Here is a 13,899-nt window from a genome sequence, read left to right as displayed (position 1 = left end):
AAAGGTAAAAACAAAGGAAGACAAACGCAGATCGTGAAAGGAATTTACAATTATCATTGTCTTTGTGTGATACACATCGATATGTCCAATTACATCATAGAAGATTATATAAATAATTAATTCACTATTTTTTCGTATGTCGAATAGAAATTGTTTATAGCTGTTACAGGCATAATTTCCTCTCGTCGCACTGTAGCCAAAAATTTATCACGTGGATGTTGCAATGCCCCTTGGGCTGAGAAAAAAAATTAGTTTATCTATTGTATATTTTTTTTATCAGTCCACGTAACCCACGTCGATTTGCTACTCTCAAGATGCATATGTTTAGTTTCAATGTTGTTTTAGACATGACACAATTATAGTTTAATCGAGTAGTTTAAATGACTTCAGTGACTGTATTAACTCGGAAATTGCTGCGGATACTTCCCGGATTAACTAACCCCCCCCCATTTGGGTTCACTGGACTCGGAAAACCGGGAATAAAACCGTCCAAGGGGCTTCAAGAAAATACAGACACCTACTTTTAACAGTCAGGCTTGACATGAGTGTAATAAAATATGCTGGAAAATGCAAATTTATGACTCTGTTGTAAGCATCTGAGATAATGAATGTTTTCTCATGGTGGGGTATCATAAAATTTCCAAAGTCACTCATTTATCGAATGTCATAACAATTTGCTGCTGACGTCGTAAGACCGTCCCCGTGTCGAGCCGCTGGACCGCAGACAGGTAGTGGCTGCTGCTGGACCGCCCTCGGCCGAGTCGGTGGGGCGTCGGCTGCCGTCGGCTGCATCGTGGTTCGGATCTGCTGCTGGCTGGAAGTCGCGCTGCACCAGGTCTTGTTTCTCCTTTCCCACCTCCCTCAGTTAAAGACGGGTACATGAAATGTCATAATATCAGCATCAGTGACAAGATAATTGCTATTCTCATCCTGTGGAAAAGTTTATTAGTGTCCATTTCACTTGCATTCACATGGATGGAATTAGACTGTATTTGGAGTATGTTCTGTATTTTGACACTGTTCAACACAAAGTAGTGATTCACATGTAAGTTTATCACAATACGCAAATTTTGAACACTGCACCGTTAATCATACAAGTGTCCGTAGTGTGCTTCGTTTACTTAAGCGGAATGTAAATATTTTCGCGACGCGCTGCGTAGCCAACGTTGCATTATTGTTTTGCCGCGTGGATGGCTGTACAGTCTGTCACATTAAATTTGGCACGCGGAGACGCTTCATATCAAACTATTAAAAGTCATCAGTTCAAGTTAATTATTAAAACAGTCAACAGTACTCAACGTTCATAGCGTTGCTGCTAACTTTGACACTCCAAGAGCGTTCATAAGGTTACGTGATCACAGTTTTTATCACTGTTCATCATTATTCACAATGTAAATGTTCTTCACGCGTCCACTAGTTCCTCCGAAACACGTTCCACTGTTCTGATTGCTGTCAGTAGTTTTCCACAGTACTTAACAAAAAACTATATGCAAATGACACTTTTCAAGTCATGAGGTCTAGTACACTTGCACCTAAGTTCATATTACCATGACTGAATAACAAAATTTTAAATTAAACACTGTCACATAAACATGAGACAATATAAAACTTTCAGAATCTGCTACATTATCTTGACCATGAGATCATTACTGAACTGTCCAGATAACAGTACGTTTCCATTTTTATTACAGACACATATACTTATATATTTCTATTTTTTATTTTTTAATTGTTTTTCGGTTGTTATTTACCATGCTTTTGGGACAGATGTCCATGTTCGGTTTATCTAACAGGAATGTTGCTCATAAGAGCATTTTAAATGACTTTGTAATGAAACTGTGAATGTAAATCAGTACACATTCAGATTTCGCTTAACTAGTGGTGAAAGCAGTTTATTTTATTTTTTACTTATTTATTTATTTATTTTTTTCCTCAGTCACACAGCTCACACACCACCAACACTCGCTACGTGTGTGGGACTACATGACTTAATCTTATGAAAATATTTTTGTTATATCCATTCTTACACACAAACAAATATGTTATTTAAGCATTTAAATCATTTCCATCCTACGTATATAAAGGTAAAATTCCTCACATTTAATGCAATAACACCCAAGTGTTTATCAAGTTATTTATCCCTTTTAGAGTGAAAATAAATTTATTATGGAGAATCTCTACATCTTGTTCAAATAATTCAAGAACGTTACAGTGTAATACTTGACATAAAAGCTTATAAACTAATACATACATAATATTACCACGTTCTTACTGCTAATTATTTTACCATAAACATTATATTTACAGTTATGGGATAGTGCACTTGCACTTCCGATTGGTCCTTTGTATTTTCCAACATTAAATTGGTTTTCCTATTGCAAATATTTTTTTAAGTCTTTATGACAATACAGTCCCTTCCTCTTTCCTGTATTGACATCCTCTAGTACATAGCACCCCTCAGGTGGGATATTAGCTATTTTATATGGTCCTTCATACAGTAATTGCCATTTTTTTACTTCTTTTCCTTGATTATCGATGTCTTGGGTTGCGTCCTCAACAATACTAACTCATCGATACAATATTGTTGTGTCTTAGTAAGCTTTTTGTCAAACTTCGCCTTGCGGAGCTCTGCTTGGCGATTTATATTCTGCAGAGCTGTATCTATTTTCTTCTGATAAGTTAATTGCTCCTCTTCAATCTTCAGTATTGGATTAACCCATTCGTCCACTTCGTTTTCCTGTTCATTCATTAGTTCACTGGGCGTGAAACCAGTTATCATATGTGGTAAATTATTACGCGTTTCCATGAAACTATTCAGGTATTCTACCCACTTAGTGTGCCTGTTGTGGGCGTACGTTCGGATGAACTGGTTGAGTTCCCTGAAAGTTCTTTCAACCGGGTTACGGCTCGGTGAAAACTTTGAAATTAGAACATGTTTGATGTTATATTCATCCATAAGATTCTTCCACCTCTCTCCAGTAAAATACGTGACATTATCTGTTATGACAATCGATGGGCACCCGACAGATTTGAGGTAATCGTTTGTCAATCTTTTTGCAATACTACTGGCAGTCGATGCCCTAAATGGGTACATTTTCACGTATTTTGAAAATAAATCATACACTGCAAGCACGTATTTCACTCCTCCTCTGGCACTTGATAGGGTTCCTGCAATGTCGATGGCTGCAATCTGCCGCGGACATTTTGCAATAATGGGGTGTAGTTCAATATCTCTGCAAATATTGCTCGGTTTGACCTTTTAGCATATTTTACAGGTTCTGATAAGTTCTTGAAATCTTCTTTTTAAATTTGGGTAATACAATACTGACTTATCTTCATAGTACACTTAATAATGCCGAAGTGCCCCGATGCCCGATGCGTTAACCAAATTAAATCATCCAGCAGGTCTGATGGAATGCACACTCGCTGTCTACTATTAAGATTGTCAGATTTGTAAAATAAAACGTCATTGTCCAACTGGTAATATTGATGGAATGGACTATCATCTTGCTGACACAATGCGTCCCTGATGTTTTTCCATATCGGATCGTTTTCTTGACATTGTTTTACCCTTTTCCACAATGCTAAACATTTTTGCCTATTAGCTTTGTCCTTTATAAGATGAATTTTATATTCTGTAGAACTTTCTACTAGAGCTGCAAACGCTGGTAATCCTCGTGGTAGCCTAGATAATGCGTCAACAATTACATTATCTGGTCCACGGACATGTCTAATTTCAAAGTCATACTCTTGCAAGGCGAGAGTCCATCGAGGTAAGCGCCCGTGCAGTAATTTGCATGTTAACATGACACTCACAGCTTGGTGGTCACATAAAACATTGACATGTTTCCCGTAAACATAGTATCTAATTTTTTTAAAGGCAAATACTACGGCGAGTGCCTCAAGTTCGGTCGCAGTGTAGGATCGTTCACATTTGGTTAGGATCCTACTTAAAAATCCAGTCTTCTTGACTTATAGCTTGTTGTTGATGTTTTCTGTTTGAAACAGGCATGCTCCGATCCCATAATTTGAGGCATCTGCTGCAATAAAGAAATCCTTTGACATATCCGGCTGATGTAAAATTGGTGCGTTGATAAGTGCCTCTTTGATACTGTCAAAGTCTTCTTTGCATTTCGATGTCCTGCACCAATGTGCGTTTTTCTTTAGTAAACTCAATAACGCTTCACTGTTAAGCTGTTGAGCTATTAAAAATGTTTTGAAGAAAGATGTTAAGCCAATGAAACTTTTAAGTTGTTTCTTCGTGCGTGGGTACGGAAAATTTGCAATTGCCTCCATTTTGCTAGGGTCTGGTTTTATACCTTGTGGCGATATTACATGACCAAGGAATTTTATTTCCTCCCTTGCAAACATGGATTATTTTCAAATTTACTGTTACTCCTCTTGCTAGAAACTTGTCTAGCACATTTTGTATTAAATCAGGGTGTTCTTCCCAGGTATCTGTTGCTAGCAATAGGTCATCAACATGTGCTGTGACTCGATCTAATAGCTGGGGTCCTAGTACGTGATCCAACGCTGCTATGAACACACCGGCACTAATATTTAATCCAAAGGTAAGAACACGAAATTGATAGCTTCTACCTCTAAACACAAAGGCGGTGTATTGCCTGGATTCTTCTGATAAGAGGATTTGCCAAAATGAAGAACGCATATCGAGTGAGGTTAGTTATTTCTTGCCAAAAACTTCTGGATTTGTTCGTCTAAATTTACAGGTCTCGTTCGCACTGGCACTATAATCTTATTGATGTCTCGCGCGTCGAGAACTAAGCGTATACTTTTATCTGCTTTGGTTATTGCTAATAGGGGACTTCTATATGGCGAATTAGATGTATCAATAATGCCCCAATCCACCATTTTTCGAATTTCTTTCATCACTTCGTTTTTCTTAGTCCAGGGGACCGAGTAAGATGCTCTGCAATAGGTCTTGTGCGGATATACTTTCATATTATACTGGTAATCTTTTATGATTCCAGGGCGTTCAGTGCGTACTTCGAGGTATGCGGAAAATAATTCTGTTAACTGTCTAGCCTCCGAAGCATTAACGCAAGTAGCCTCCTGTACTTTCTCTTCTGTTGTTGTGACGATGTCACCCACGTTACTGGGTGCATCGTTATTTCGGATTTTGTGAAGCATCTGTGGGTGCTTATGATCCAACACTAACAACTTCTGTTTGCTGACAGAAAGATTCATTTTTCTCATCAGCAGAAGGTTCGCACCGAACTCCCGATTCAGCAATAATGTTATGGGTCGCTGTTGGTACTTAAGTGCACATGTCCCACGGGCGAGATCAATTACAGCTTCTCTTTCCCGAAGGAAGTCAAGACCCAGAAGCACCGGTACTAACAAGTTACCCATTAGTAGGAACGTGCATAATAAGCGATCATTTACCAAGGAAACTTCCACCTGTGTCTGGTATTTTACACTCTGTGCCTTTTTTCCCAGTGCCCCTATAACCTTACAATTTGCAACCGGCAAAATCGGCAATCTCCTTATCTCCGATAAGTTCTTGAAAAACTGCGTGTTCATAACTGATACATTCGCACCTATGTCAAGCAGAATAGTTGTTGTTACACCATTTACAGCTCCGGTGACACTTGCGCGGATATTTTCCCTTTATGGCAGGTTCCTGATATAGCTCATCATCGATCCTGTTGCCATCCTGATACCGTATCATGTCTATTATTTTTGTTCTGTCGATCTATTGCCTTCATTGTAAGCCTGTGGTCTAGGGGTACCGTGTTTGATTCATAATCAGATCGTCTTCGGGTCCGGGTTCGATCCCCGCCACTGCCTACATTTTGATAAATAATCAGCATTGGCGGCCGAAGACTTCCGGCAAAAGAAGTCAGCCTCATTCTGCCAACGGCCTTGTCAAAGAGGGCAGAGGAGCGGATAGAGGTTCAGGGCACTCCCTTGTCCTAGGGGTGGGAAATTGCCCCTAAAGGCGGAAGAATCAGCAATGATCAACGACATGAGGATGCAGAAGGCAATGGAAACCACTGCATTAAAGACACGCAACGTGTATCCACAGGACATGTGGCATGTATTTGAAGAAGTGTCATAATGATCTCTCCATTGGCAAAAGATTCCGGAATAGTCCCCCATTCAGATCTCCGGGAGGGGACTGCTAAGGGGGAGGTTACCATGAGAAAAGATTGAATAATGAACGAAAGGATAACGTTGTACGAGTAGCGGCGTGGAATGTCAGAAGCTTGAACGTGGTAGGGAAACTAGAAAATCTGAAAAGGGAAATTGAAAGCCTCAATCTAGAAATAGTAGGGGTCAGTGAAGTGAAGTGGAAGGAAGACAAGGATTTCTGGTCAGATGAGTATCGGGTAATATCAACAGCAGCAGAAAATGGTATAACAGGTGTAGAATTCGTTATGAATAGGAAGGTAGGACAGAGGGTGTGTTACTGTGAACAGTTCAGTGACCGGGTGGTTCTAATCAGAATCGACAGCAGACCAACATCGACAATGATAGTTCAGGTATACATGCCGACGTCGCAAGCTGAATATGAACAGATAGAGAAAGTGTATGAGGATAGTGAAAGGGTAATGCAGTATGTGAAGGGGGACGAAAATCTAATAGTCATGGGCGACTGGAATGCAGTTGTAGGGGAAGGAGTAGGAGAAAAGGTTACAGGAGAATATGGACTTGGGACAAGGAATGAAAGAGGAGAAAGACTAATTGAGTCCTGTAACAAGTTTCAGCTAGTAATAGCGAATACCCTTTTCAAGAATCACAAGAGGAGGAGGTATACTTGGAAAAGGCCGGGAGATACGGGAAGATTTCAATTAGATTACATCATGGTCAGACAGAGATTTCAAAATCAGATACTGGATTGTAAGGCGTACCCAGGAGCAGATATAGACTCAGATCACAATATGGTAGTGATGAAGAGTAGGCTGTAGTTCAAGACATTAGTCAGGAAGAATCAATACGCAAACAAGTGGGATACGGAAGTACTAAGGAATGACGAGAAACGTTTGAAGTTCTCTAACGCTATAGATTCAGCAATAAGGAATAGTGCAGTAGGCAGTACAGTTGAAGAGGAATGGACATCTCTAAAAAAGGCCATCACAGAAGTTGGGAAGGAAAACATACGTACAAAGAAGGTAGCTGCGAAGAAACCATGGGTAACAGAGGAAATACTTCAGTTGATTGATGAAAGGAGGAAGTACAAACATGTTCCGGGAAAATCAGGAATACAGAAATACAAGTCGCTGAGGAATGAAATAAATAGGAAGTGCAGGGAAGCTAAAACGAAATGGCTGCAGGAAAAATGTGAAGACATCGACAAAGATATGATTGTCGGAAGGACAGACTCAGCATAAAGGAAAGTCAAAACAACCTTTGGTGACATTAAAAGCAACGGTGGTAACATTAAGAGTGCAACGGGAGTTCCACTGTTAAATGTAGAGGAGAGAGCAGATTGGTGGAAAGAATACATTGAAAGCCTCTATGAGGGTGAAGATTTGTATGACGTTATAGTAGAAGAAACAGGAGTCGATTTAGAAGAGATAGGGGATCCAGTATTAGAATTGGAATTTAAAAGAGCTTTGGAGGACTTGCGGTCAAATTAGGCAGAAGGGATAGATAACATTCCATCAGCATTTCTAAAATCATTGGGGCCGGTCGAAGTGGCCGTGCGGTTAAAGGCGCTGCAGTCAGGAACCGCAAGACCGCTACGGTCGCAGGTTCGAATCCTGCCTCGGGCATGGATGTTTGTGATGTCCTTAGGTTAGTTAGGTTTAACTCGTTCTAAGTTCTAGGGGACTAATGACCTCAGCAGTTGAGTCCCATAGTGCTCAGAGCCATTTGAACCATTTGAACCAAAATCATTGGGGGAAGTGGCAACAAAACGACTATTCACGTTGGTGTGTAGAATATATGAGTCTGGCGATATACCATCTGACTTTCGGAAAAGCATCATCCACACAATTCCTAAGACGGCAGGAGCTGACAAGTGCGAGAATTATCGCAGAATCAGCTTAACAGCTCTTGCATCGAAGCTGCTTACAAGAATAATATACAGAAGAATGGGAAAGAAAATTGAGAATGCGCTAGGTGACGATCAGTTTGGCTTTAGGAAAAGTAAAGGGACGAGAGTGGCAATTCTGACGTTACGGCTAATAATGGAAGCAAGGCTAAAGAAAAATCAAGACACTTTCATAAGATTTGTCGACCTGGAAAAAGCGTTCGACGATATAAAATGGTGCAAGCTGTTCGAGATTCTGAAAACCGTAGGGGTAAGCTATAGGAAGAGACGGGTCATATACAATATGTACAACAACCAAGAGGGATTAACAAGAGTGGACGATCAAGAACGAAGTGCTCGTATTAAGAATGGTGTAAGATAAGGCTGTAGCCCTTCGCCCCTACTCTTCAATCTGTACATCGAGGAAGCAATGATGGAAATTAGAGGAAGGTTCAGTAGTGCAATTAAAATACAAGGTGAAAGGATATCAATGATACAAATCGCTGATGACATTGCTATCCTGAGTGAAAGTGAAGAAGAATTAAATGATCTGCTGAACGGAATGAACAGTCTAATGAGTAAACAGTATGGTTTGAGAGTAAATCGGAGAAAGACGAAGGTAATGAGAAGTAGCAGAAATGAGAACAGCGAGAAACTTAACATCAGGATTGATGGTCACGAAGTCAATGAAGTTAGGGAATTCTGCTACCTAGGCAGTAAAATAACCAATGACGGACGGAGCAAGGAGGACATCAAAAGCAGACTCGCTATGGCAAAAAAGGCACTTCTGGCCAAGAGAAGTCTACTAATATCAAATACCGGCCTTAATTTGAGGAAGCAATTTCTGAGGATGTACGTCTGGAGTACAGCATTGTATGGTAGTGAAACATGGACTGTGGGAAAACTGGAACAGAAGAGAATCGAAGCATTTGATATGTGGTGCTATAGACGAATGTTGAAAATTAGGTGGACTGATAAGGTAAGGAATGAGGAGGTTCTACGCAGAATCGGAGAGGAAAGGAATATGTGGAAAACACTGATAAGGAGAAGGGACAGGATGATAGGACATCTGCTAAGACATGAGGGAATGACTTCCATGGTACTAGAGGGAGCTGTAGAGGGCAAAAACTGTAGAGGAAGACAGAGATTCGAATACGCCAAGCAAATAATTGAGGATGTAGGTTGCAAGTGCTACTCTGAGATGAAGAGGTTAGCACAGGAAAGGAATTCGTGGCGGGCCGCATCAAACCAGTCAGTAGACCAAAAAAAAAAAAAAAAAAAAAAAATTGCTTCATTGTTGGCCTCGGTTACCTGGCGAAGGCCTACAGGGCCGGAAATTAGTTTGTTGGCTTCTGAGTGTTTTGTTTTGTTTCCGAAGGTACCTCCACTATTGTAACATTTTGTGAGTTTTCAGTTTTCAGTCGGAGGAGGCCTGCCTGGATCCCACCACGGCGGATATTGATTGGTTGGTATAGGTATAGCCTACATAATTTATTGGCTGACCTGAACTGATAGAATTTTGCTGCGGCTGCCAACGACTTGGCCCTGGCTGTCGCCAATATTCACTGTAACCCCGCATATTTTAGGCTTGTCTTTATGTGGACTGTCTTACTTGTTGTCATTTCGTCTCTTTCGGTTGCTATTGTTATTGTTTGAGTTTTCATTGTGGTGCGGCCTCTGATTACCATTCGGTTGTTGGTATTCTTCGGCGTTTTGATAATTGCTATCATTATTATTAGGATAACCAAAATTTTGGTTGTAGGGATTCCTACTACTGTTATTATTATTGTATTTTCCGTTACTATAAGCTTAGTTTTATTTTTCTTTGGACTACATTCGCCCCTATTTCCATTCCATGAATTTTTTCTATTATGATTATTATTATTGCTGATCACGTCAGAAATTTTTCTGGCGTCTTCTTGCACTAGATCCAGAGAATCAATTACAGACAGAAATTCTTTCAGATCGGTGTCTGTAACATTAAATAATTTTTGTCTGATATGTATGGGTAATCTAGCTTTTAACACTCGCAATAAGTCTCTGGTGGTTACTGGCTCATCCCAGTACCGGGTCATGTTAATATATTTTTGAAAGTACTTTATTAAGGAACCTGACTTCGGATTGTACATTTCTGCATTGTAAACAATTTTACGGAGTCGCTCTTGAGTAGACGCTAACCAGAATTGATCAAGGAACGCCTTCTCAAAGTCGTGGAAAGTCTTGCAAGTCTCTGCTGCTTTTAATGCCCAGAGCGACGCGTCACCAGAAATATGTGAAACCACAAACTGTATTTTCTGTTCTTCCGACCATGATTTTGGAAGAACACTTTTGAAGTTTCGAATGAAAACTACTGGATGTATGTTTTTCTTGCTTTCTTCGTTAAATATTTGAAACTGTCTGTGCATAATTAGGCTTTCTTCATGCATCATAGTAGTTAAGTGCATGGAATTGCTATCATTCGCAGTTGGTGTGGTTAAGTACATTCTATTCCACTATTATTTTTCCTTGGTGTCACATATTGCTCTGGTAATACCGGTGGATTACCAAAATTTGGTCTTCCTTGTGGTGCATTAAAATTCGCCGTCAGATTATCTGCGATCTTTTGCCTGTCATTACCAGTGTTGTCATTACTGCATACTGTCAGATTTTCAAAGTTTTGATTTTCAGAGCTCAGGACGCTGGCTACCTCTGTTCGGACTTGCTTTCGGATTTCCGAGGGAACGTCCTCCTGCATTGTTTCCACAGCGGTAGCCAAGGCTTTTAATTGGTTCTATAGTCTATCTACTTCAGTTTGAAGACTATTGACCTGAACTGGAATGTTTCTTAACGGTTCAATAGTGGCTTTTACTGCATCGATCTCCTGTTTAAAATGGGTAGTAATAGTATTATCACGATCGACCAACACTTGATTTATCCTACGGACAATTCCTTTATCCCTTTCCAGAAATATATTGTTTATATTTTCCATAAATTTCTTTTCCTTTTCTTGGTCGCTGAGCTCCTGTTGCTGTTTTTCTATAAGCTTTTCCTGTCTACGTTTTTCCTTTTCCTGCTGACGTTGTCTTTCACGCTCCTGCTCGGTAAGCTCGTGTTGTTTTTCACGCTCCAGCTCCTTAATAGTAAACTTTTCAAATAATGCTGTTAGCATATCCTGTATGGACATAGCTTGAGCATTGCTAACTTCTGCCCCTTGCCCAGAATAAATATTGTCATTAATTACTAACCGGTTGAATGCAGGAGTCTCAGTTGGTTTTGGCAACTCCTCGGTTTTAATATCACTCGTGACATCAGTTTCTAAATTATCATTCATAATTAAATTTTCTAATAATTCGACAGAAATATGGGTAGATTGTTCTACCTGAGACTCTGATATCATCTCTGCATCAGTATGCTCATTCGGTTTATTTTTCTTTTGTTTAACCATTCTATCACCAATATAGCACAACAAATATATAAATCACTGACAAGCACCAATTGACACAACGTAATCTTATAACTAACACATATACACAAATAACACTCAAAAATATTATTCTCGCAGCCAGAATATTCAATTATTACTACTTATCGCTGCAGATACTGATTTTAATTTACGTTAGCACATTCAGCTATTGTTCTTTTGTCACTACTTGTGTGGGTCGTGAATTGCACTGCTTATATGAAGTTACTCCTGTGACTCGCATCAGCGCGGATACAGATCCGACAGCAATTTGGTAGGAAGATGCCAATGCTCATGAAACAAGTACATATGAAGTTGAACATACAGCTATTGTTCTTTGTGCGCTTCTGCATATATTTTGAACATGTACATTTGTCACTACCTGTGTGAGGGTGGTGAATTACACTGCTTATATGAAGTTACTCCTGTGATTCGCATCAGCGCAGATACAGATCCGACAGCAATTTGGTAGGAAGATGTCAATGCTCATGAAACAAGTAAATATAAAGTGATTAATGATTTGTTTTGGTGCTCCGTACCTTTAATAGATCACAATTTTAATTATTAAAATGAATAAACGTACATTGGTGGCCCCACGTTGGGCGCCAGTGTGGCGTTCGCTGTGTTATTCAGTGGTTTGGTATTTAACTAATTTGTAAATGGAAATGATAATCTAATTTTATTACATTGAGCAATTAGTAAATAATTTTTCTCCCGGCTTAAGATTTGATCAAGTTGCTAAAGAACTCCAAGTTAACGTCGAGTTAAAGTGTTGTCTGTAAGTTGTGTAAGTGTCATTAGATCACAGTTCATACAACAGATTCTATACAACTATTGATTAAGATGGAAGCAGTTATCTTCAGCACAATGATCATTAAAACCACTGAATATCAGCCGCGCACAACACTGACGTATGTTACCTGAAACAATATTGTTTGCAACTCGTGCGTAATTAATTTCGGCTCCGTACACCAGCTAGAAAAGTTTGTATAACGTTCGTGCTAGGAGCACTGTTTTTTAAGAACCAATCTGATTCCAATCATTTTCATTCAAATGAGATCGGTTCCACCGGTGCACATTTATGTTTACACATTTGTATTACGTTCAGCATTTTTGTCTGCAGAGTTGCGTAATTTGAATTTGCCGTTGAGACAATTGTTAAGATGGCGGCAGACAATTGATTGAGACTTTCTATTGTTAGACCGAATACGTATTTTAACTGCTTATTAAACTTTACAGAAATTCTACTTTCGTATTGTGCACTATTTAGACTTCATCAAGCAAGCATTTGATTTGTTTCTAAGGAAAACACAGACAAAAACGCGATACAAATCGCTATCATCAATGGCTGCGCTCCTTGCAGCGGAAAGAAACAATTACCACAGATAACGCTTACTGAGAGAGGAATTACAGTTACAAATAATTATTCACTCATGTTTATAATAATAATGAACTCTATTTTCTAGTAATAATTAACAAATAATTACAATTTCTTAACAGACCTCAGTTTGATATGCGTCTTGCGTGCTGAACCTGCAAAAGCCAACCAACCAAAAGGTAAAAACAAAGGAAGACAAACGCAGATCATAAAAGGAATTTACAGTTATCATTGTCTTTGTGTGATACACATCGATATGTCCAATTACATCATAGAAGATTATATAAATAATTAATTCACTATTTTTTCATATGTCGAATAGACAATGTTTATAACTACTAGAGGCATAATTTCCTCTCGTCGCACTGTAGCCAATAATTTATCACGTGGATGTTACACGTTACATCACACAAGACTAGACTACGCAGAAATGTCGTTCCAAGCAACCCGCTATGGCCATGAAACTCCGAAATATGTGGGGCTCTGTCGTATCAAGAGAGAATCTAGCGAAAGGCGCCGATAAAGATGGAACAGATGGTGGAAGATATTACTAAGAAAGTAATTAATATCCTCGGATGGAGCTGTGGATTCTCTACGGCAAAGAGAAATCTATTTATGTACAATATGAACGAATTTGCTTCAGACCATCAGATTTGGATACTAAGTACTTTAGCAACAGCTTCATCTACCGTCAACCGAATACTGAACAACATTTCGACAGATTTTCTTTGGAGAGTTCAGTTGGGTTCTTCGACTTCAGTTCAGAGGACTATAAATCCTCAAAGTTCGTCGAGAGCAACGAAAATATGAAGTTAAAAGACGAAGCAAGAAGTGTGAGCGTAACTGAAGCGGAGCAAGCATTGGTGTGGCTAAAAATGTTTTCATTGATATTATTACAGTTCTCATAGACATCTTCAATACTTCTCGTGTTAGTACTGCACGTCATACAGCATGGAAGTAAAGATTAACTCAACCAGTGCCCAAGAATTTTAACCTAAACTCACCATTCGAGTCTATGCCGAGCAGAATATTGCTCAAAGACTCTACTTTTAACATCATCGAAAAATATCAGTCGGGCTTATG

General features: G+C 39.3%; 1 protein-coding gene across 1 annotated transcript; it reads right to left on the bottom strand.

Moving 5' to 3' along the window:
* Positions 1 to 664: 664 nt before the first annotated feature.
* On the bottom strand, positions 665 to 11,309 carry LOC124613775 (KIN17-like protein). Its single transcript, XM_047142491.1, has 2 exons — positions 10,848 to 11,309; positions 665 to 856 (listed from the first exon to the last, which is right to left on the bottom strand). The coding sequence occupies exons 1-2, from the start codon at positions 11,307 to 11,309 to the stop codon at positions 665 to 667; spliced, it is 654 nt and encodes a 217-aa protein (XP_046998447.1).
* Between the last annotated feature and the right edge of the window lie 2,590 nt (positions 11,310 to 13,899).

The sequence above is a fragment of the Schistocerca americana genome, chromosome 4, assembly GCF_021461395.2.
Source record: "Schistocerca americana isolate TAMUIC-IGC-003095 chromosome 4, iqSchAmer2.1, whole genome shotgun sequence".
Taxonomy (NCBI): Eukaryota; Metazoa; Arthropoda; class Insecta; order Orthoptera; family Acrididae; genus Schistocerca; species Schistocerca americana.
Note: the sequence above shows the minus strand (reverse complement) of the source record. Positions and strands in the feature narration are given on the sequence as shown.